At 43.4% G+C, this 21,424-nt stretch overlaps 9 protein-coding genes across 9 annotated transcripts; 5 read left to right on the top strand and 4 right to left on the bottom strand.

Moving 5' to 3' along the window:
* Positions 1 to 941: 941 nt before the first annotated feature.
* On the top strand, positions 942 to 1,558 carry V1516DRAFT_629505 (translation initiation factor SUI1; the record flags this gene model as incomplete). The annotated part of the gene is made up of 2 exons (XM_066919891.1): positions 942 to 975; positions 1,260 to 1,558. The coding sequence occupies 2 exons, from the start codon at positions 942 to 944 to the stop codon at positions 1,556 to 1,558; spliced, it is 333 nt and encodes a 110-aa protein (XP_066775217.1).
* Positions 1,559 to 2,012: 454 nt separating this feature from the next.
* Positions 2,013 to 3,391, top strand: V1516DRAFT_681701 (DNA-3-methyladenine glycosylase). The gene is made up of 2 exons (XM_066923282.1): positions 2,013 to 2,033; positions 2,092 to 3,391. Exon 2 carries the CDS (start codon positions 2,125 to 2,127, stop codon positions 3,346 to 3,348), a length of 1,224 nt encoding a protein of 407 aa, XP_066775216.1. The 5' UTR covers positions 2,013 to 2,033; positions 2,092 to 2,124; the 3' UTR covers positions 3,349 to 3,391.
* V1516DRAFT_681700 (methylsterol monooxygenase) lies at positions 3,353 to 4,886 on the bottom strand. Its single transcript, XM_066923281.1, has one exon. The coding sequence runs from the start codon at positions 4,830 to 4,832 to the stop codon at positions 3,696 to 3,698; it is 1,137 nt and encodes a 378-aa protein (XP_066775215.1). The 5' UTR covers positions 4,833 to 4,886; the 3' UTR covers positions 3,353 to 3,695.
* Positions 4,887 to 5,442: 556 nt separating this feature from the next.
* V1516DRAFT_693420 (Snf7 family) lies at positions 5,443 to 6,818 on the top strand. Its single transcript, XM_066923892.1, has 5 exons — positions 5,443 to 5,799; positions 5,855 to 5,874; positions 5,929 to 6,006; positions 6,062 to 6,208; positions 6,267 to 6,818. Exons 1-5 carry the CDS (start codon positions 5,784 to 5,786, stop codon positions 6,603 to 6,605), a joined length of 600 nt encoding a protein of 199 aa, XP_066775214.1. The 5' UTR covers positions 5,443 to 5,783; the 3' UTR covers positions 6,606 to 6,818.
* A 116-nt stretch (positions 6,819 to 6,934) lies between these two features.
* On the bottom strand, positions 6,935 to 12,726 carry V1516DRAFT_629707 (uncharacterized protein; the record flags this gene model as incomplete). The annotated part of the gene is made up of 7 exons (XM_066919901.1): positions 6,935 to 7,909; positions 7,968 to 11,570; positions 11,625 to 11,848; positions 11,900 to 11,950; positions 12,003 to 12,332; positions 12,403 to 12,475; positions 12,646 to 12,726. The coding sequence occupies 7 exons, from the start codon at positions 12,724 to 12,726 to the stop codon at positions 6,935 to 6,937; spliced, it is 5,337 nt and encodes a 1,778-aa protein (XP_066775213.1).
* A 438-nt stretch (positions 12,727 to 13,164) lies between these two features.
* On the top strand, positions 13,165 to 14,425 carry V1516DRAFT_681686 (ubiquitin-conjugating enzyme/RWD-like protein). Its single transcript, XM_066923280.1, has 5 exons — positions 13,165 to 13,256; positions 13,332 to 13,470; positions 13,552 to 13,674; positions 13,737 to 13,816; positions 13,868 to 14,425. The coding sequence occupies exons 1-5, from the start codon at positions 13,243 to 13,245 to the stop codon at positions 13,926 to 13,928; spliced, it is 417 nt and encodes a 138-aa protein (XP_066775212.1). The 5' UTR covers positions 13,165 to 13,242; the 3' UTR covers positions 13,929 to 14,425.
* On the bottom strand, positions 14,232 to 16,735 carry V1516DRAFT_708934 (BRCA1-associated protein 2-domain-containing protein). Its single transcript, XM_066924206.1, has 2 exons — positions 14,626 to 16,735; positions 14,232 to 14,563 (listed from the first exon to the last, which is right to left on the bottom strand). Exons 1-2 carry the CDS (start codon positions 16,572 to 16,574, stop codon positions 14,437 to 14,439), a joined length of 2,076 nt encoding a protein of 691 aa, XP_066775211.1. The 5' UTR covers positions 16,575 to 16,735; the 3' UTR covers positions 14,232 to 14,436.
* A 203-nt stretch (positions 16,736 to 16,938) lies between these two features.
* Positions 16,939 to 17,749, top strand: V1516DRAFT_629476 (uncharacterized protein; the record flags this gene model as incomplete). Its single annotated transcript, XM_066919888.1, has 4 exons — positions 16,939 to 17,142; positions 17,224 to 17,277; positions 17,337 to 17,451; positions 17,517 to 17,749. The coding sequence occupies 4 exons, from the start codon at positions 16,939 to 16,941 to the stop codon at positions 17,747 to 17,749; spliced, it is 606 nt and encodes a 201-aa protein (XP_066775210.1).
* A 12-nt stretch (positions 17,750 to 17,761) lies between these two features.
* On the bottom strand, positions 17,762 to 20,896 carry V1516DRAFT_656568 (V-type ATPase, V0 complex, 116kDa subunit family). The gene is made up of 2 exons (XM_066920343.1): positions 20,791 to 20,896; positions 17,762 to 20,727 (listed from the first exon to the last, which is right to left on the bottom strand). The coding sequence occupies exons 1-2, from the start codon at positions 20,810 to 20,812 to the stop codon at positions 18,260 to 18,262; spliced, it is 2,490 nt and encodes an 829-aa protein (XP_066775209.1). The 5' UTR covers positions 20,813 to 20,896; the 3' UTR covers positions 17,762 to 18,259.
* Between the last annotated feature and the right edge of the window lie 528 nt (positions 20,897 to 21,424).

The raw sequence follows: 21,424 nt of genomic DNA, 5'->3' as shown, positions 1-21,424 counted from the left end.
TGACCCATTATGATTGCAGTGGGGAGATGAACAGCAATAAAATAGTAGTGTAAGTATTAAAAGTACGAAAAGTACTGTAATAGCAAAAGCTGTAAAAAGTAGTAAGAGTGCTACAAGTAGCGGAAGCAGTATAAGATTAATAGAATTATCCTCACGATATAAGGTTGGGGAAGAAGGTTTAAAGATCAGAAGAGAGACGAAGCTTATTATATACTCTCCACGATTATTTTAAAATGTCACTGAGGCGTTTTGCCGGTCTTATCGGTATTAGGTGTGTAAGCATGCCTACAGTAGGATTTACTGACCAAAAATGTAGAGTGGCTAACTGCGCCAGGGGCTAACGAGAAAAAATGCCCGTCGCTGTCTTCTAGCTGTGCCCGCCTGTGCCCGCTAGTCTAGAAGGACATACCCGGAGGCGAACAGCATCTACGTCATTGCCGCTGATTACAAACAGCTCTATACTACCGACCAGAAAGCCACAGCTATACGGTGGCCAGACACAAAATAAATACGGACACAGTCGGATATCCGAGTTAATATATGTTATTTTGCCCTTTCTGGAATATAGTCTGCTGATAGTTGCGACGACCACACCGGCAGCTATCTCAAAGCATGCTCGGCCGCATCTCAGGCGCAGACCTAAACCCTCATGCGCACACACTCTGCGACGACCATGAACCCCGTTCTTTCGTGATCACGCTAGGTTAGGTCTGGTCAAAAGCAGCGAGCCCTAAGCCTGTGCGGGTTCTGCGCCTCTCAGCGAGTGAGCTGAATCTTCTTCCTTTCCTCCTTCTGCTCCTTGTTTGCTTTTATTTCTTTGTCTCGCAAAACACTCCAGTCCGAACAACTTATTGTTTCGTGCACCCCTCCCTGTTCTGTGTTTTATCATCTATATCGCACATCAACATCCTCTTTCTATAAATTTCCAGCGTATCTAGTTTATGTCTACATCCATCGAGAACTTAAAGACCTTTGGTATGTTTTGTGTCCCTCCTCCTGGTTAGAATTGGCGGTGGAATTTATGCGGCGGGCGGCGACGGCTATGTCTCTCACTGTGTCTGTGTCTCTACGCTGAGTGGCAACTCATTCCTCTGAGCCGAACGCGTGAGATCTAGTCTTATGCCTTTGGTTTTTCGATGCATCTCTGTGATCGCTCGATTTTCTATGTGCATAGTTTCTTATCGTTCTTTTTTGATCGACTTGTCCCTTTACGTTTTTTCCACTTTGGGTTGGAGCAGCTGAGCTAATTCTAATTCCAGATCCCTTCGCCGACACTGGTGACGACGATAATAAGCCGTACAATTACATCCATATTCGGATCCAGCAACGTAACGGCCGTAAGACTCTTACGACTGTCCAAGGCCTTCCTGAGGAGTATGATCTCAAGCGCATATTAAAGGCACTTAAAAAAGATTTCGCATGCAACGGTACTATTGTTAAGGATGATGAGCTAGGCGAAGTTATTCAGCTCCAGGGTGACCAGCGTGTCAAAGTCATGGAGTTTCTCTCGACTCAGCTCAAGATCTTGAAGCAGAACATCAAGATCCACGGCTTCTAAATGAAAGTCGTGTCTTCGTAGCCGGCCGCACTCCTCCGCTCGTAGTGGAGCCAGAGTTGGTGATTCACTGACTCCGTGGTGAACCTGCGTATGTCCAAATAAGAAGCTTGCAGTCGTATGCGACTGTCATTTTTTGGACTACTTTTTTGGAGGGGCTCGTCGGTACGCCGAAGATCATATTGCCAGTCATGTTTATTATTATTGGTTGACGCATCTAGCATGTTGTTAGGTACGATTCTCCGATATTCATGTTCTGGATACTATTAAATTTTATGTTTTTATTGTTATTAAATTTTGTGGTGGTGGATTCATGGTCCATATTATATCCGGTGGTATTATTCTGCAATATATTTGCATGTGTTTGTGATTCTGTGTGCAGTTACTTGTTGCAGTATGCATGTCCAGGAAGGCGAAGGGCAGGACCCCTTTTTCCTTATAATGCATAATTTGTATTGTTGTTTTCGCTTTCCTGTCTGTATGTTGTAATTATGAGAATAATAATTGACTATCACTAAGAAGATTGTGTGAAATAGGTTGTAGACTTGGTTATCAGGGTGAGTTGCTAAATGGCGTTGTCGCCGCACCTGCCTATATCGCATTTTAAGTGGAGACGAGCTGTCTCAATTGAATTAGTTCGAAAAGCTGTGAATATGGCGAATGTGCGAATCACAAGACAGGCTGCCGCCCGGCTCGCGAGTAATGCCGTACATTTCACGAACGGACGGAGCTCCATTTCAATTGAGAAGAGCACATCTGAGAGCCTACGGAAGCGAACCGTAACGCGGAAACGAGAGTCAACGATCAAGCAAGAAGAGCTTCAAGCGCAGGAAGAACAAGTTCCTAATGCCCGAGTGAAAAAAACCGACAGTGAGAAAGAAACGAAGCCAGAGTCAAGATCAGACACGACTACGACGTCCAGTCCGCGGAGAAAACGACAGAAATCTGGACCAGTTGAGGAACTAGATCCCGCGGTGGTCCAGCATCGACGAGAAAACTCTGTGTACGCAGACGGTTCAAGCGAGCCGGTAATGATAATTCCAAAAGTATATGATCCTGAATTCACGCTCTCTTCCGCACTTGAATTTTTAATATCGCTGGATCCGCGATTCAAACAGCTGTCAGAGCTACATCCTTGCACCTTTTTCTCCGAGAAGAGCTTGGAAACACCTGTTAATCCGTTCGAGTCGCTCGCGTCAAGTATAATATCTCAACAGATAAGCGGGGCAGCTGCTCGTTCAATTCGCAAGAGGTTTGTAGCGCTTTTCAATCCTGGTGTGGATCCAGTTTCTGATCAGGAATCTGACTCTGTCGCGAGCACGCCAATCTCGACCGCCGATCGATTTCCATCGCCGTCAGAGGTATTGAAAGTAGATATTCCAACGCTGCGAAATATTGGATTTTCCGCCCGCAAGGCCGAATACATCCACGACTTGTCAGAGAAGTTTGTTGCTGGAATAATTAACCCGCACGACCTTGTCTCTTTATCGGATCAGGAGGTCATTGACCTGTTGGTCTCTGTCCGAGGGCTCGGTGTCTGGTCTGCAGAAATGTTTCTCATATTTGCCCTCAAAAGACCTGATGTCTTTTCTCTAAGTGATCTTGGTGTCCAAAGAGGTATGGCCATTTGGTTTGGCAAAAATATAGCTTTGGCGAAGGGGAAAAAAGGCAAATTTAAATATATGTCTGAACAAGAAATGATCGAAAAGTCTGATCTCTTCAAACCTTATCGCACTCTTTTTACTTGGTACATGTGGAGAGCGGGCGATGTCATTGTTCCTATAGGAGAGTAAAATGTCTAGTTTACTTCAATAGAATCTTTGAAATTATTAGTTATACACATATGAAGAACATACGAAGACAAAACAAAGTGTAGAAATATAACAGCCAATACCAGTAAATGAAAAGTAAAGAAAAGAATGAGAAAGGTATTCCTTGAAATCAGAAGATAAACGGAATTATAACTTATATACGAAACCAATACCACGATAAAATATCACACTACTCGCAAGACTTAGATGCACGAACTTGCGCCATCTACCAAATGTTTATTTAAACTGTATTCCAAGAAATCAGAGTATTCAAACAAAACGTAAATATCCGATTAGTTGCTAGGAGTAAATGCAAGCATGCAATATACTTACTCGGTCTTCTTGGAAGATCCAGCAGCAGCTTTAGCAGCAGCTTTAGCTTCCGCCTTAGCAGCCTTCGCCTTTTGACGGGCTAGACGATCGGCCTTAGCCTTGGGACCTGCCTCGGTGTCGAGAATGAAATCCCACCATCTGAACGAAGAAGCGTAATTGCCAATGAAGTAGCGATGATGGTCGTCATGGTGATCAGCACCTGCCCAGAAAGGAAGGAAATGGTGCAGCGACCAGGGGAACTCGTATCCAGAATGAGCGTCAACGGCCTGGAAAAGACGAAGAATAACCCAAACATAGACAGTAAAAATGTGAAGGTTCTTGGTCAAAGCACACCACAAAATAGGAGTACCTACAGTTCCAAGACCAAGAACCATAACCTCGATAGGCGAGGCGTACTCAGCGGCAAGACCAAAAGGAGCAGAATAGAGATGGTGCTGTTTGTGGATATAACGATAGAAGGGACCATAGTGCATGAGACGATGGTTCCAGTAGTGCCAGGAGTCCTCAACACAGAAGAAAAGGGCAATCTGATAGAACATGGTGAAGAAGTCGGGAAGAGGAGTGTCATAAGCCATGCCGAAGTATGCACAGATGGGGTGGAAAAACCAGATCTGAGGAAGTTCGACAGTGAAGTGAGAAAGTAGGACGGCAGAGGTGCATTGCCATTGCTCCCTCAAGGAATTAACCTTTCCTTGCTGGATTTTGTACTTGTGGAAGTACGGAATGTAGTCGATGATCATCCAGGGAATGCAGCGGCCAAAGTAGAAGACCTCATGAAGCACAAAAGTCATGAGACCTGATAAAAACAATGTGAGAAAAGACTCGTGATATATAACTAGCAAGAGACATACCAGTAGCCAGAACATCGTTCTGCATGTAAGTATACCATGACGACCAAGCCTTGTTGAGGATATCGAACTCAGGGTGGGCGGTGGCCACGTTATGGTAGGTATCAAGGAAGGTAGCTCCGGCGAGCTCAGCAGAGAAGATAGAAGCAGGCCTAATAAGCGATTAGAAACAGGAAACGAAAAAGTAAGATAAGAGAAAATAGGCAAATTTGCGCCGATATGTATACATATAGCGTTATTAAAGACAATATCAGTGATACTGATATTATTTATCTGTGCCAGCATCACTGCTATGCAGTAGCAAAAGGGACGTAAATGCGAGATACATACATTTTCGACGCGGCAGAGACGGCGGTAAATTAAAAGACCGAGAAAATCAATAAGTTTTGCCTGTGTTGAACGGACTTCTTGTCTGTTGAAGTGCAATCCGTATAGGATTTTCTATCTTTGTTAACCTGACAAGAATAGCAGAACGTAGAAGGCCAGCGAGTGAGGAACAGGAGGCGATAAATACTACGCGCGGAGAGCTAACAAACACACGGTCAACACGACTCAAGAGAGCGCTCAAGGAGACACAGACGCGCGAAGTGGGCCGATCCTGGATCTGCCTGGACCCGGGATAGGCAGTCCGAACCCGAACCACTGCTGCGGATTGCTGGCGACTACAGGCAAATATAGGTGGCGTTATCTCAGGCATCGTGTTCGGAAAATAGTAGGGCTTGGGTGCTCGTGTCCGGGATCAGTTGATTATCTTTCGATCTCCTCAATTCGGATCGAATCAAGTGTAAGCAGGCGTGTTTGGTGTACTGACATAATTAAGGGCTGCGTACAGATGCTAAGGAGCATTGGACGCACAGCATTCTTCGAAGTTGGAAAATGTCGGACATCTGCCGCAGATTCAGCAAGTAGTTCTAAGTAGACTTTGCTCGTCAATTCTACCACTATTTTCGTCGCAGTTGCAACACCTACACAGCGGTAGCACCGGCAAAACATGTCCACTTCACCATAATTGCCGGATCCAGCACACCACAAATGCCGTAGTTTATCGACCCCAGTCAGCGGATCCTGCGGCTTTGACCGCTCATCATCAGCAATAACAATAGAGATTGCCATCGAGCGAGCTACCTGCTTTGACGTCCAGCTGACTGAATCGATTCGTTGCGCCCAATACTAGAGTCGATTGATTGTTGTTCTACCTCGTAATTGTTCACTGCAGTAATCGTATCAGTTTTCATCATGTCCGGGTTAGAAAGTGAGTTGAGAGTTGATGGTGGTGCCGCTGCGGTGCTCTAACATTCGCCATCTAGAATCGCTGTTCAATCTCAAGGTTCGAGAAATCTCTAAAGCGGAATCAGACTTGTCAAGCTAATTTCGTACTTAGTTCACAGCCAAGTCGCTCAATCGACAAGCCGCCAAGGCTGCAAAAGATGAGCAAAAGGAGAAAGATAAAGTCAAGAAGGTTTGTCAATCAATCATCCGTTTTAGAATGTCATATTAACCTGAAGTCACAATAGGCCATTCAACAAGGAAACACTGATATAGCTAAATTATATGCGCAAAATGCAATTCGAAAACAGAGTGAGCGGATGAGTCTGCTTCGTTTAGCCTCACGCATCGATGCGGTCGCCAGTCGGGTTCAAACTGCCGTCACCATGCGTAATGTATGCGAAGAACTGATCTAATATATTCCTCAAACTTACTCGGCTAACTTACATCTAGGTATCTGCAAATATGGCGGGTGTCGTTCGAAATATGGACAGAGCTATGGAAAGTATGAATCTTGAGAAAATGTCCATGGTCATGGAAAAGTTCGAGCAGCAATTTGAAGATTTAGATGTCACTACTTCTTATTACGAAGACGCAGGTCAAGTTTCCAACGCCGTCGCTGCACCGGGTGAAGAGGTTGACGAACTGATGTCGAAAATTGCAGACGAAGCAGGTCTTGAAATGCAGCAAAAAATGGAGTCTTCTGCTACTCCTGCTACCCGCGTTAAAGCTGGGCCGACTGAAGTCGAAGAAGACTCTCTCGGAGAACGACTGCGTGCTTTGCGGGCTTAGTTATTTTGTTTTTGTTTATATTTCATTTATGATTTTTATGGGATTTTTGTTTCACAGCCTGTCTACCCTCTAATTATTTTCTGCTTCCCTTGGCGGCCTTTGAGGATTTCGCTGATTTTTGTCTTGCGTAGTTTAGTACTCATTTCCCATCTACATGCTCACATTAGCAAGAAATTATGCTTAGAAATCTTGACAATCCAACATTCTACACCTATCTGATAATAACCAAACTGTAATACAATAACTCATCGATCCATTTACCCCCCCTTTCATATATATCATGACCTCCGTCAGCCTCTATAGTCATCAACCTCGCCCTCGCTCTCAAATCAAATAGCGCTAATATCAGTGGAAATACGCTCGAAAAAAGCTTGTAGCAAATGTAACACAACCTTATCTTCTTTACTAGCAACAATGCTTTTTGAAAGGAGCGGCAGCAATTTCAATAGCGGCTTATAATTATTGTTATTGCTACTCCCGTTCCTGATGATCTTGCCGTCCGCAGCCTCTTCATTGTCTCCACATGTTTTGTCGTCACTTTCCTGCGACTCTCCCGATTTTGGCTCTGTCAGTTCTAATAAATGCTTCAATATATATACTAACTCCTTCTGCTGTAACCGGGGCGCAGGAATCGTGCCTCGCAAGGGCTGATCTGCCGCAAACTTGTGCAGCGCAATCGCGCATCGCAACACTAGATACGGAATCGTGGCATCTGAAAGTCGTTGTCTCTCTGCCGTGTAATTCTCTTGAATCCGCGAAAGTTCAAACAAACATTCAAAGCACGCATAACTCATATTTTGGCGTGGCAGAACATCCAGTGTCTCAGTGGAACCAAGTAGCGGTTCATCAAAGATGTTGCTTAATCGCACGTCTATGGACTTCTCGCGATCTTCATATAATCCGTCAACCTTATACACAAATGAATAATTAAACATTGTCCGAATAAAACCTTCAATCAAACTATCCGGTAAGCGACTATCTCCAAGTGATGGAATCAATAACCCTTCAATTTTCGCAAACGCTACCATATCAAACTTCTCTCCTTCATCCCCAATTCGACTACTATGAACTGGAGAATTCGTCCGAATAATCCCACTCGCATTTTGTACTATTTGCTTCCAAATCTTGATCCGCTCAGAATCTTCCAAGTTCTTCAGTCGGTCAAGCATCACTGGAATAGCCCGTTCTGCTATGAGCACAAACAAATTTGTTGAAAGCATCCACAGTGTCGTCACCTCTTTACTATCTCCTTCTGTTGCGAGTGCTGGGCATTTGTATTTCATCTGAATAGGAATAGAGAGCATCTAAATTTGTTAACACATTTACTTCTCAATCCATATTAAAATCGCATGATCCTCGTACCTCAAGCGTAAACGACAACGCCCCATCTTCAAAGATGTTATTGTTTGAAACCGCCTCTGCAAATACTATAGAAACATATTCTAAGCATTTTACGGATAGAGCAATATATGAAGGTCCCTTCGCTGAACTTTTCTTGTTACCATTCGTTGACGGTCTGGTCTTAGAAGTTGCATAAGCAGTCTTGCAAGCAAAACTACTAAACTCAGCGAATTCTCGCAAAGCAAGCGAATTAACCTCCGGCTCCGGTTCCACGCTTATCAATTTGACAACTTCCAGAATAGCAGTCTGCAGAGGTGTCATAAACTCATGATCAGAAAAATACGGTGGTAGCTCGGGAAATAAAGCTGCGCTTCGCATAATCGTCAATGCCTTACGGCACTTGTCAACATCCATGAGCTTCATCCGCATAAGAGAATGCAAAGGCTTGAACATATTCACGTATGCTAGTGTCGAATCTTGTGTCATAGTTCCTGTTGTTCCGTTCTCAGCCTCATTAATCAAAGATTCCTGCTCGCACCAAAGATCCCAAGTTTCCTGTAATGACCCCTCAGACAATCCCGAAGCCGACTCAATGATGCTCTCCAAAATATCCGTGAGCCCTTTAAACACAGAAACAAGAATATCAGGACGCTTGAGTGCTATCAATTCATGTAGATAATTAAGTAAAGTGTGCCAAATATTCAAGAAATCAGGTTGCTTCAAAAATTCCTCGAAAAATGTTGAATAAAGTCTACTCAATCCCGACAAAATCAATGCTATCGACTCTGACCATTGTTTTTGGCTACTTTCGAAGGCCAATGCGTGCGCTTTATCAGCAAACTCAATTGATGTCCCGTCGTCAATTGGCTTAATTTCCATCACCGTATAAATAACGATCCACAGACAAGCACTCCAAGAATTCACTCCAAGCATACTTCCATAGCTGTCAAATATCCGGAAAAGGATTTGAATAGCTCCATTTCGAACTTCTGCACGCGAATCAGCACAGATGATAGTCAGTCGAAGCAGCAGGACAAGCCATAAAGAACTTGTCGAATCTTGTAAATCTCCGCTCCTTGCCATATTTAGCAATTCGTCGCGTGATCTTAATGGCTTGCTCAAATCGGAGTTTAGACCACTCTCTGTAAGTTTGGATCGCAAGAAATCTGATACTGTCCAAAAAAAAGTAATTGTAGTAAAAGATATGTTCAAATCTTCAGTTTGGTGACAGAAATAGTATAACAAATCGACAAGTTCAATAAAACATCCTTGTGGAATGGAGGACAAAAAATCATTACAGATCAATTGTAGAGAGCCAAAAGCTGCTTTCACAAGTCGAGAAATTTTTTCGCTCTCGGCCTTCGTCGAATGACCTGGCTTCCCGCCGGGAGAAAGCGGTTCAAACGGAGGGACTCCATCAGGAATTTTTGTTGTACTTAGAAGACTTCCCTGGTTATGCATAACAAACACGCTTGTAATTACACTAAACACAAGATCCCAACCTTCAGTCATCAAACTGCCGGTTCGATCCAAAATATCATGAAGGGTATCTAAAGCGGTGCTTTGAATCTCGGCCTCGGAGATCTTGATAGTTAACTCCATATCCACCGGAGGAAGGCCCTGTCGAAGACCTGCATAAATCTCTTCTTCAAGAGCTATCAGGCATCGCTTTTGAATTTTACCCAAATTCTCCACTGGTTGTTCAGCAGAAACCTCCACAATCGCTGCCAAAATGATCGAATTCAAAGCTTCAGCTGCCTTCATACGAATAGAAGATTCCAGTCCTCTACAAGCGGACACACGGTTGTAGTAGCTCACTAGTGCATCCCATCCACTAATATCAGGCGAGGAATATACCAGTCGACTGACATTTATATCTGCTATTTCTCCCATTTTGATAATTGCATAGAGCGGGTTCCCATAAGTTGGTTTCATAGTAGAGACAATCGAATTAGATCGACTAAGGGGTTGGCGAGCTTCGTCTGGTATACTGGTAGTGCTTGAAGTTGGCGACAATAATGGCATAGGCTCTTCTTGACTACGTAATCCGATGGTAGATGAAGATAATTTGCAGAAAGCATTAATCAGATCAAGGAATGAGTCATCAGGAAATTCTCGCGTACAATCAATGAGTTTTCGAACAGCATTATCCACCGCCGAAACTTCTGATACTAAGCTTGCGGAATTTGGAAGCCCCAAGCTGTCTGAATTCACAGTATTAGTATTCCCAGAACTGGCCAAGTCACTTTTAGAAGGCGTCGACTGTTGACGGCTAAATCGGGATCCCGTAGAATGCAAAATCAAATCAGCTTGTTGCAATGCCTCCAATACAATCGCCCAGCTTTCTTTCAAAGTGGGACCTAATGCAATAGCCAGATTTAGCAAAGCTCGTAAGCAAAGTAGATTCCGCACATGTAATGTGCCATATAATCCATCTGCGTTCATTGAAGCATTTTCTCGGATACCACCAGTTACAAAACTTTCGACACTCAGATTAATAGCGCTATTGAAATAGCCATGTCTTTCATGTTGAGTGCCAGTTTGAGACTGCGGTCCAGTAAATATTTGAGATGGTATCGCAACTTTCGCTAAAGTTGTCAGAAAGGCGTCTCTTGGAGTGGCGAGCTGCAAAAGGCCAGCCGATTGAGTAAACTTTTGGAATGACCGCACCAAATTATGATACAAGTCCGAGTCCAAGCGAGCATAAAGAAACGTAGAAAATCCTGCCAAAAGCGGTGGCCAACAATCTTGCACAATTTTAGATGTTAGAACAATTTCAGGATATAATGCATGCTCTTCAAGGCTCAGCGGATTAATTGGGGCACCTCGATAACGAACGGTTCTGCGCTTCGCACCTTTGGCTAGAGAGCCAGTAGGAGGAGGCGATTCACCTTTCGGTGAGTCCCTCTGAGCTTCACTTTTTGCAGATTTTCTTTTCGTAGAGGAATTTGCTTCAGAAAGTGAAAGCGGAAGGAGAAATCTAGTCATTCCGTCAGCAAATGAGTTAATGCAATTCAACGCTAACAGGTAGATGTATGTATCAGGTAGAGCAGGTGGCTCAGCTTTGTCTAGTTGGTCGATGCATAGAACGCGAACTGAGGATGATTGGATGGACAGTCCCGAGCTATCAGTTCCATTAGACATTCCAACAGAACTGCCAAGCAAACCAGCAACAGGTGAAGAATCCAGCATGTTCGTATCATTACTGGACTCCTTTGCATTAAAAAATAAGGAAGAAAGTCTGCGCAAACCAATCACATGTGGCTTTTCGCCACTCAGCTTGTTAAGTGCTGTGATTAATCGATGAAGAATAGGTTGACGACCTTCCTGGCTATCATATTCCGAATAAAATTTTCGAACAAGAGGATACTCAGCAAAAACGCCTTGAAACACCTCCATTACAAGAATTCGTTTCCAGTAGGGGCCCACATCAGGTTCAAGAGTGTGGATGAGTAATGTCAAAGCAACTTCGCATTCGACTGGCACGATGGCAAGATGCCGCCGAAGAATAAGATATAATATTCGGATTACTCGTACAACTATAGGAAATTCACGGCGCTCCGAAAGAGAACGAAGGATGTAGGGAAATACAAATGTGCGAAGGATGTATGTCTGTTCGGGATGCTAAAAAATGGTCAGCAACAGAAGTCTTCACTGAAGAACAAAAAGAACGCTCACAGTATTGAAAATGTTTGCATGATTTGCAATAATGCTTTCCATTAATTCGAGACCAAATCCTTCAGAGATGTGCTGTAATGCAATAAACTTTGGACTTCCACCTTCAGTTAACAGACATATATCCTGAAAGATGCGGAAGGCATCATAAGCTGCAGGTTTGATTTTTATCATAGTTCTTCCCTCATCGGTTGGAGCTTCATCCGTTGCTTCCAGATCATCTTGACCTATAATACAATTAGAAGCAGCTTATGTAGTAGTCACGAAAAATATATTACCATCCTCTGTAATAACCTCATCGAAGACAGTGATACTCAATTGTTGAAGAGCTTAAAAAGTGTGTCAGAAAATATATCGAGAATATACTATATCAAAACATACTAGCAGCAGCAGTATTTGCTACAACTGCAGTTTTGCTGGACTGCATGGTAGAGCACAACTTAATGGCGCGTGCGATTCGCTCGTCTCTGAGAAGATACCCATACTTTTCAATCAACGGAGGAAGAACCTGGAGAACTTTGAGTTGGACATCGACTCCAAAATTAACTGCATCTTGTAAAGAAGCCAATAGATCATCAATGGTATCGGGATTGAGACAAGCGAATGTGACGATATGCTGGATCCCCTGGAGACCGATGTTACACTGTTTGACATTATTGGTGGTGCATGCAATGGAAAACGGTCTTATGAACGCCTTTGATCTAGCGAGATCTGAAGAATTGTCAGTTGCTAGTAAAAATCTCACAGTTCAGTTCGAAAAAAAGATTAGGATTCTTCATACCTGATATGATATCAGATTCAGATCTGCCACTTGGAGTAAGACCTTTGAGCTCTGCAAATGAAGTTTCACAAGCCTGTTACAAATAGGTTAGTGAATGAAGAAAATAAAAGCAGACCACAAAAATTAGAATTAGCTTCGCACTTCACAGTTTTGCAAAATTTTGCACTAATCGAGGTCATAGAAGCAGATAAGGTTCTAAAACTGTGGAATTGCATGTAATCAGCTGAGACTCAGAATACTTACCTGACGTAGATCCGTCTGCCTTCGTTTACTCTCTGAAAGCAGCGACGACAAATCTGCAGTAAGCAGTGTTACGGCGCTCATGTTATATGTAGTTGGATTCTGATTGACAGGTGCGCAGAAGAGTAACCTTGATCGAAATGCGACTACTTAATGACGGAAGATGGCGGACAAGGACGATACCGGAGAAGTCAGACTCAGGAACTGTCAATTGTTTTGCATTCCGTCACTTTGTTCTATAAAACCGGTCAATCAATTAAACCAAATTGCCTGTCAAACAACCGATTCAGATCAAGGCGAAACGATATATACAACGGAGAATACACTTACAAAAGTAGATCGTACTCTTGTGTCGGTGTCCGTCGGTCCTGATTGCGAGGTACTGCGACTCCTCGGTCGATGTTCACAGTTTTCAGCTCTATGGCATATATGTGCTACTGTGTTTCAGTTATACTTTCCCCTGACCGCATGTGTCCAGCGGTCTCATCTTTTATTCTCAATATACTAGGTTACTTATCCCCTGCCAAAATTCACGCGGCAAGAGTCGACTTGAAGAAACAATTGGCCTTGTTCTGGTTAGTTTCCTCTTGAGTATTCAATATGAGTGCAACAATGTATGTATCTGTTCGTGTTAGCCATTCGCTCGTGGTCTTATGCGGCCCGTTTGCTAACAATAATTCTGTTAATAGTCCGCGAAACTTCCGCCTTCTTGAGGAATTAGAGAAGGGTGAGAAGGGACAGGGTTCGGAGGCCTGTTCCTATGGTCTGGCTGATGGTGACGATATCACCATGTCGTATTGGAACGGAACGATTCTTGGTCCACCTCATGTACGAGCTCCACATCCATTGCTACTACCTCGTCAGGTCTACTCATAGTCGTTATACTAATAAAATATTCATCCACCGCAGAGCGCTCATGAAAACCGAATCTACAGCGTTAAGATATATTGCGGACCTAAATATCCAGATACTCCACCTGCTGTTCAGTTCATCTCGATGATCAATCTGCCCTGCGTCCTGCCTGACGGCAAGGTATGTGTTATCCATAAGTCCGCATATGCATTATATGATTACTAATGCTTTCGGTTTATTAGGTCGAGAACTCCAAATTAAGTTGTCTTGACAAATGGAAACGTGACAATACCATGGAAACAGTACTGCTGGAACTTCGACGGTAAGTCCGTTGGTCCGTACGCGATATTGCCTCTACTAATATGATATTTAGTGAAATGGCATCAGGTCTCAACAGAAAGCTTCCTCAGCCGCCGGAAGGTACTACTTATTAGACAGACAGGTATTTCATCTGAGCCATCTTTTCAGCTGTGTGTGTTAATATCATACAAATATTCATATTTAACTCACTTCTCCCAGCTGTTCCGTTCTTATGATGCCTCGTTTGCTGAGTTTCTCTTTGTATTTTTACTTCACAACGTAATTCTCTTGGATGCATCAGCACTCTAGTTCAGATCAAAGTTTTTCGATTCCGCCTTTATCTTTGCTCTGCTTGTCATAGTCAGCCATTCTCCAGTCTTGTTTCGAGTTAATCGAGACACGTGACCTTCAAATCGACTTGTCTTTTCTATGGTATATGTCGTTTTGCACTTGGATGTTTACCAGTCATCATACACTATATAGTATATCCTCAATCTATTAATGTGTTGCAAGCAAAATCAATTAATTCCATGTACCCAGACCGTTAGACACCGTAACTCAACATAAATAATGCATATACATTAAACAGAGTAACAGACCTCTGTCTCCAAAATTCGAAGTTCGCTCAATTTATTAATATCCTTATTTCTTGCCTTTACCTCGACGTTTATGTTTAGACGAATTGCTTGATACTACTACAGTTCCTTGCTGGACTTCTTCCTCCATCCCTTGGAACTTTTGTTGTGCGTCAAGGTAAAGCATGATATCTCTGTGGCAGGATGTTAAAAACTTTATATCACTTTGCATATAGCTTTGTATCTAGATTCGTACCTTAACTGATCCTTTAACTCGCCCACCTCAGCATCTCTTTCTTCCTTCTCCTTCTGCAGAAATTCCAATTTCTCCAGCATGCTCTGATTCATGGCCTTTTCCTCTCGCCATTCTTTCTCCAATTTTCCTGATATTCCCTGCAGCGTTGCTGTTTTCTTTCGTAGCTTATCGACTTCAATATCAGCGTTTCTCAATAATTGATTTTCAACGGTTAATTGATTTAGTTTAGCTCTGGCTTCGGCAAAATTCCGTTCTAGATTCTCTGCCCGAACAACAGCCGATGACGCCTTATCTGCCGCTGCAGCGATGATATCTTCAAAATATGATCTTTGTGATTCAAGTTGGGATGTGAGTAGATATGTATATTCCATGCCAATGTTGTCAAGCTTTTCGCGCGGCACGAAATCGCTATCGATTCTACCGTCTCCTGTTGAATCTCGCTGAGCACTTTCACCGCTGCCTCGAGCTCGCGAGCCTGCTTCACTGCTGGGAGTATTGAGAGAGGGCAGTTCAACCAGTTTGCCATCAGATTGATTCTGAATTAATCGATGCACATATCCGTCTCCGGCGTAGTCCCATACGCGCTGGGATTCTAAATCCATTGCATATACATGATCAGAGGCCATATAATGCTGGAATGCATGCGCCTCGTCATATCTTCCGCATCCAATGTTACCGCAAATCAAGCATATCCAAAGATTTTCCTCCGAACCGCATTCTGAACATTGGTTAGGTTCTGTTAGCTGAACACGCTGATCCTTCTTCTGAGAATAGCGACAGACAGGGCAGCTATTATCACCCCATTTACTCAGGCATTGGCAGTGAAAAGTGTGCTGACATATAATTGTCAATAGTCCTGTAATACTGGAGTCCATACGTTCAAGACAAACTGGGCATGTAGGTAATTCGCGCAACGCACGTGTGGGAGGAGGATTCGGCTTTGCGAGTACTACTGAAGGAGACCGGCTTTTACTATCTCTTCGCTCTTTTGCGACAGCAAAACCGTCCTTTGTTAAATCATTATCCGGAAAATCCTCCAGAGGTGTGAAATCATCATCGAGTAAATAAGGAAATTCCGGGAACTTTGACTTGTGGAACCGAATTGACTGGACATAGACAACATGACAGGTTTCTGGCTCCATCAAATTAAATGCCTTCCGATTGTAAGTAGAATAAAATCGATCTGCACAAGCTTGCTCGCGAAATTTCATAAGTACCATGTATCTATTCGGCGCGGAACTTCGCAGCATACGAAAATGCGAGACGTTTTCTCTACACTCTTTACCCACAAACCCAAGTAAATCCGAAGCAGACATATATCCAGGCACAGCTAATATGGCAAGTACTTTCGAACCGCTTTCCGAATCTTCTGCAGATGCCTGATTGTGCGTGACGACATCTCCTAGTCCAGCATTTTGTTCTTGTTGTTGGTCTTGCTCTTCCTCTTCTCTGAATAGATGGATTACCCCGCTTCCAATGAATCGTGCACGGGGAGACTGGAACATGTAAGAAGTCGTTGAAGCTTTCTTTTTGCGAAAATCACCAGTCGAAGATCCTTCTACAGAATTCGACGGCGCTGAAGACATTTCTGTCGTCATATGTGAAGTTGAGTCTACCGCCTCGGGCAAATATTCCGGACTCTCCTCAAACTGCAAAATAGAGCTATCAATTTCAAAAGGATGCACGTTGATATATCCAAACCGTTGATCCAATTTCTGAAATTTTTTCACGGTTTCTTCACTCAGCGATCGATCTTCAACTTTCAGCTCAGCCTCGGCACTAGGTAGTGTACTTGCAGTTCCGGGAGTCACTTGAACTACCGTATCGTCTCTCACAGAGGTAAAAATATCGCCTGTTTCAAGTACCTGCTTCACCCAGGAATCGTTACCACAAGCAGAAGCCGTCGAGTCGGTCGCTAAGTCAATCAGAATATGGAATTTAAACCGCATCTATGATGGGCTTCTGACGACAAAATTGGCGGTCTCCCAGCAGGCCAACGCTTGCTTTAAGCCTCTCAGAAACTATTCTTCTCCAAATCAAGACCACTAAGCGTATTATTAACTTTTTTGTCCTATCAAGTTAGGAATTTAACGTGCGATTTCTGTAGAAATCCTTGGGATCGAAAAAGAATGTATGCTTCACCTCATCGTCATCGATGATCCGTCACATGACTTCATCACGTGTACAACGCCAGACGCGACCACAGAATCAGTTCCACAATACCAACGCGTCAAGATCTACAGATTTACGATTTTACTTTTTCTGGACGGCTCTGCATTTGTTCTTTGTTGCAGACTGAGATAATTAAGTTTCATGTTTTCTTCGGCCGCAGGATCTACCCATCAGACCGCTGCGAGCAAACTTGCGGCACGTCGCTCAGCGCAGGTTGGCGCTGGAGGAGGTGCCTTTGGGAGTGCGGGTGGAGCTGGCTCAGCTGGTGTTGTGGGTAGAACTGCGACTTCAGCACGTGTGCGGCAGGAATTGACGGAAGAACAACGAAAAGAAATTGAAGAAGCGGTGAGGAAATTTTGCTGCTTCGGAGGGCCTTTTCAGCCGGAACAAGTTGGGGCTTGGAAACTTAGACTAACTGAAAGACAGTTCCGGGTATTTGATATGGATAATGATAAGCGACTGGATTATCATGAACTGAAGGTATAAATCCACAGCACAATGTAAAAAGATTAGCGGGGCTTTGGCTAATACTTCTACAGGTGGCCATGAGAGCACTAGGATTCGATGCCAGAAAATCAGAAGTTGCTGATATCCTAAGAGAAAACGAACGTGGGGATCCTGGATATATTTCAGCGGATTCATTTTTCCGAGTCAGTATGTTTGCATTTGTCTTTTCCTTGCGAGATTTGAGTTTCTATAGCTCACATCTTCCTCCATAGTGTCTGAAAAAGTCCTTGCCCGTGATCCCTTGGAAGAAATCCGACGTGCATTCGCTCTATTCGACGAAGACCAAACCGGCAAAATTAGTCTACGCAACCTACGCTCCGTTGCCAAAGAACTCAATGAAAACTTACAAGAAGACGAACTCGAGGCTATGATTAATGAATTCGATCTTGATGGCGATGGCGAGATTAATCTGGATGAATTCATTGCTATTTGTAGCGATAACTAGCTTATTTCTGTTCTTGATTACAACTCCTATATTTCTGAAGGTTTTAGTTCTGGTCTGTGCTTTGTACGATTATCAGCGGTGTATAATATACTATTATCTGTTTCTTTTAACATGATACCGGCTGTAAGATCTTTTTTATAAATCTGATCCGGGACTTGTTACATATACAAAACTTCCCAGTACTAGAACTAAATTGGTAGTAACCTTTGCTCACTCTCTATGAAAAGACTTATATGTTGTATTGGTTTTTCATCAACTTTTCATTAACACCAAGCCAGTTTAAAGTCTATCAACGAGAAAAAGTAAAAACACCTTCAGGAAATCCTACGAACTCTTCAACAATCCATAAAAGATCTGAGTAACCCTTTATCTATAAAACCACACAAAAAAAGTGTTCATTAGTACCAATCTATCTATTCAGGTACAACTTTCGTCCAAATTCAGTAAGAAAAAAAAAAACATTTTAACTCCCCTATCAATAAAATAACCTAATTTATTGACAAAAATACCTTACATAGCAGGATCCTCAAGAACAGTCTTGAAGAAGAAAGGCTGGAATGGAGTGCCATCACCGATGAAATGCTTAGACATAGCCTCGACCCAGTGGAGACGGAGCGAATGAAGCATAGCAGAAGTACCTTCCATAATAACAAGGACTGCAATCGTAAGAGCAAACCAAGCGGCAAAAAGAATAAATGCCATAATAACACCAAGACCGCCCTCCATCTTGAAAGCACGCTCAAGAGTCATGCTCCACAAGACAGTGGAAAGTTGTGCGTGAGCCAAGGACAAAGCCCAAAGACGGAGATAAGATGCTGTGTGGGAAACACAGTTAAGGCAGAATTCAATGGTGTGAATGACCTGGTGGATCATAACATCACCGAACTCAAACTCATGCTCCTCATGCATCTCCTCCATAACAACAGGAGAGGCAGTCTCACCCTCCTCCTCAAAAGAAAGACGAGTAACCTCCTGAGAAGCAATGTCCTGGTAACCAGCCTTAGACTTCTTGTTGTTAACACGACGAAGATAGAGAGGCTTAAGCAAAAGCATCCAAGGCACACAAGCAACAGCAAGGAGAACAAGGGCAACCTGGACAGTTGGCTGGCCAGGATAAAGAAGGTCAGTAACATTTCCAGGAGACAAAAACATATCAATAAGAGTGTTAAGAAGACCAGGGGCGACACGGCTAGTGCCAATCCAGTCATTAGCCCACTTAAAAACGATGATGAAAGAAAGATAACCAAAAATGGAAACCAAGAAAAGGAATCCAGGAATAAAGTTACCGACAATATCAATACCCTTCTTGTAAAAGCGTGCGTTGACCAGAGAAAAGAAGAGAGAGTAAAGCATATGGACGAAACCCATGACGATAGACAACTTCATCTTGTAAGAGTTAGAGAAGATGAGTGAGTTGTCAGCTCCGTGCCAGGTAGGATCAATACCGAAAGCATAGACACCAGTTGAGTTAGCCATAATGAGATCACCCTCATTCCAAGTATAAGGCCATTCCCAACCAGGCTTGAAGATGGTCATAGACTTGGAGAAGATATCGTTATAGATAAGACCAGTGTACATGGAGAATGCACCCATGAGCAGAATAATGTAGCGACCAGTGAAAGCCATATCGAAAATCTCGTCACGTTCGGCTCTCATAAGACGCTTCTCGTAGAGAACCATAGCGAGAGCCGCAAGGAACATGATAGCACCATGACCAAGATCACCAAACATGATTGCGAACATGAAGGGAAAAGTGATAATCGCAGGCAGACCAGGGTTAACCTCACGGTATTGAGAAACACCATATGCATCAATGATATTCTGGAAAGACTCAGTGAACTTGTTTGTTCTGTAGTAGGTAGGAGGAGTCTTGGTGGTAGAAAGCTCATTCACAATAGAAGGAACTTGAAGTCCAGCACGCTCAGTGACTTCCGAAAGAGTGGTCTTGACAACAGGAAGGTCATCAGTGGCACACCAACCCTCAGCAATCAAAGACTTACGTGATTGATCATAGTTGAAGAGATTGAGAGCAGCATAAATAGCCTTCTCCTTCTTGACAACGACCATCCAGGAAGCAATTTGCTCAGCGATAGACTGAAGCTCAGCAGTAAGAGTGGCCTCCGTAGTGGCAACAACTTCCTCTACATCAGAAATGTTAGAGTTAACTTCAGTAACCTGCTCGCGACGGATGGAAGCATCCTCATCAATAGAATAGAGGTCTGCCTCAAGTGACTCGGCGATCTTGCGGATCTTGCTGAGGATACCTGAACCATGAGCAAAGACAACAAACACGTTCTTCTCAATAGCTTCATCGGTCTTAGGATCCTTAATGGTCTCAGCAATCTCAGTGGTGTTAAGGAAAAGATTACCACGCAACGAACGCCACAAAATGCGCTCAAACGTAGTCATCTTTTCACGGGGAATGACACCTGCGACGAAACCAACATTCATAGCTTGGAAAGTAGCAGGGTTAGCGGAAGTACCCTGTTCAACATCAGACTCAAGAAGAGGAGCGTTATCATTGTCAAGAGAAGCACGGAGCTCCTCAGGGACATTATGAGCACGGTCGAAGAAGGCACCAGCCTCGATGAGGACATGGCGAAGTTCCAAAAGCTCGACTTGCTTCTTTGTAAGACGCTCGTGAGACTCAAGAAGCTGGTTAACACGCTCCTCAAGGTCGTCAGTGCGAACTGCAAGACGATCAATTTCAGTTGCGTGAGGAGCAGCAGTAACATCAGCATAACCATCAATCTTCTTGACCTTAATGCCAGCCTTCTCGATTTGTGTGCTGAAGAAACGGAGCTGACGCTCGACGTTATCAAGACGACGAATCTCCTTTACGAAAGTACGCTGGAAAGAGTTGACATCGGCGTTCAAGTCACGGAACTGAACAGAACCGAGCTCACCAAGGGCAGCAACAACTTCACGACCGACTTCGGTAGCGATGTAGAGCTGCACCAAGGACATCTCCGCGGAGCCTGTACAAAAATCATGTTAACAAACTCATTCATATCAAAAATCCTCCACGAAAAAGAACTTACGGAAAAAGGCTTCTTTTCCCATTTTGTCTATTAATTCTATATGAAAAGAAATAGAATTAAACGATGCAGTTGAACAACTATGAAAAGACAAATAAACAAAAGAAGATTGGAAGAGCAAGAGAAAGTAGAGCACCTGTAGGGGCTCTGCGGCCGCCGGCTATTTTGTCCGTCCAGGCCTTTCATTGGCTGGGCATCCGCCGGCTTTGATAAGGTCCAGAAGCCTGATACCAGCGCCGTGCTGTCTTCCGCAGACTGGTACATGACCCATCTGCTATGACTTGGTTACCTTTGTATGGCGTTTGTATTTGTGACTACTTTGTCTATGTGAACGAGATATGTACAAGTCGAAGATTGAATATTTATTTGAATCTCAAGGGTTGTCGGCTTTGAAGGAAGCAATGAAAATATTATAAAAGTTGACCGAATGGTGTAGGCTTTCGTCATATTCTGCATGAACTGACGATAGTGAGCAAAGTTCCCTCACCGATCCACATCGAATTAAAAAAATAAAAATTAAAAATAAAAGCAAGATGATTGCGGATAATCTTGGAGAATAATTATGTTGAATATAAGATTGTCTAGATGGACGGCCTGTAATTTTTAGTATTTCGCCGTATTGCGTGCGCTACCAACT

This window comes from Lipomyces oligophaga (assembly GCF_038497815.1).
Source record: "Lipomyces oligophaga strain CBS 7107 unplaced genomic scaffold V1516scaffold_9, whole genome shotgun sequence".
Lineage (NCBI taxonomy): Eukaryota > Fungi > Ascomycota > Lipomycetes > Lipomycetales > Lipomycetaceae > Lipomyces > [Lipomyces] oligophaga.
This window is presented reverse-complemented; position numbering and strand designations above follow the sequence as displayed.

Excerpts from the sequence above, each read along its gene's own strand:
- V1516DRAFT_681701 (XM_066923282.1), top strand. The coding sequence starts at position 2,125 with ATGGCGTTGTCGCCGCACCTGCCTATATCGCATTTTAAGTGGAGACGA.
- V1516DRAFT_681700 (XM_066923281.1), bottom strand. The coding sequence starts at position 4,832 with ATGCTGGCACAGATAAATAATATCAGTATCACTGATATTGTCTTTAAT.
- V1516DRAFT_693420 (XM_066923892.1), top strand. Across the intron at positions 5,875-5,928 it reads AATCGCTGTTCAATCTCAAG|TTCACAGCCAAGTCGCTCAA; the intron begins GTTCGAGAAATC and ends TTTCGTACTTAG. Across the intron at positions 6,007-6,061 it reads AGAAAGATAAAGTCAAGAAG|GCCATTCAACAAGGAAACAC; the intron begins GTTTGTCAATCA and ends AAGTCACAATAG.
- V1516DRAFT_681686 (XM_066923280.1), top strand. Across the intron at positions 13,471-13,551 it reads CGATTCTTGGTCCACCTCAT|AGCGCTCATGAAAACCGAAT; the intron begins GTACGAGCTCCA and ends CATCCACCGCAG. Across the intron at positions 13,675-13,736 it reads GCGTCCTGCCTGACGGCAAG|GTCGAGAACTCCAAATTAAG; the intron begins GTATGTGTTATC and ends TCGGTTTATTAG.
- V1516DRAFT_708934 (XM_066924206.1), bottom strand. The coding sequence starts at position 16,574 with ATGCGGTTTAAATTCCATATTCTGATTGACTTAGCGACCGACTCGACG. Across the intron at positions 14,564-14,625 it reads GAGTTAAAGGATCAGTTAAG|AGATATCATGCTTTACCTTG; the intron begins GTACGAATCTAG and ends ATCCTGCCACAG.
- V1516DRAFT_656568 (XM_066920343.1), bottom strand. The coding sequence starts at position 20,812 with ATGGGAAAAGAAGCCTTTTTCC. Across the intron at positions 20,728-20,790 it reads GGGAAAAGAAGCCTTTTTCC|GCTCCGCGGAGATGTCCTTG; the intron begins GTAAGTTCTTTT and ends ATTTTTGTACAG.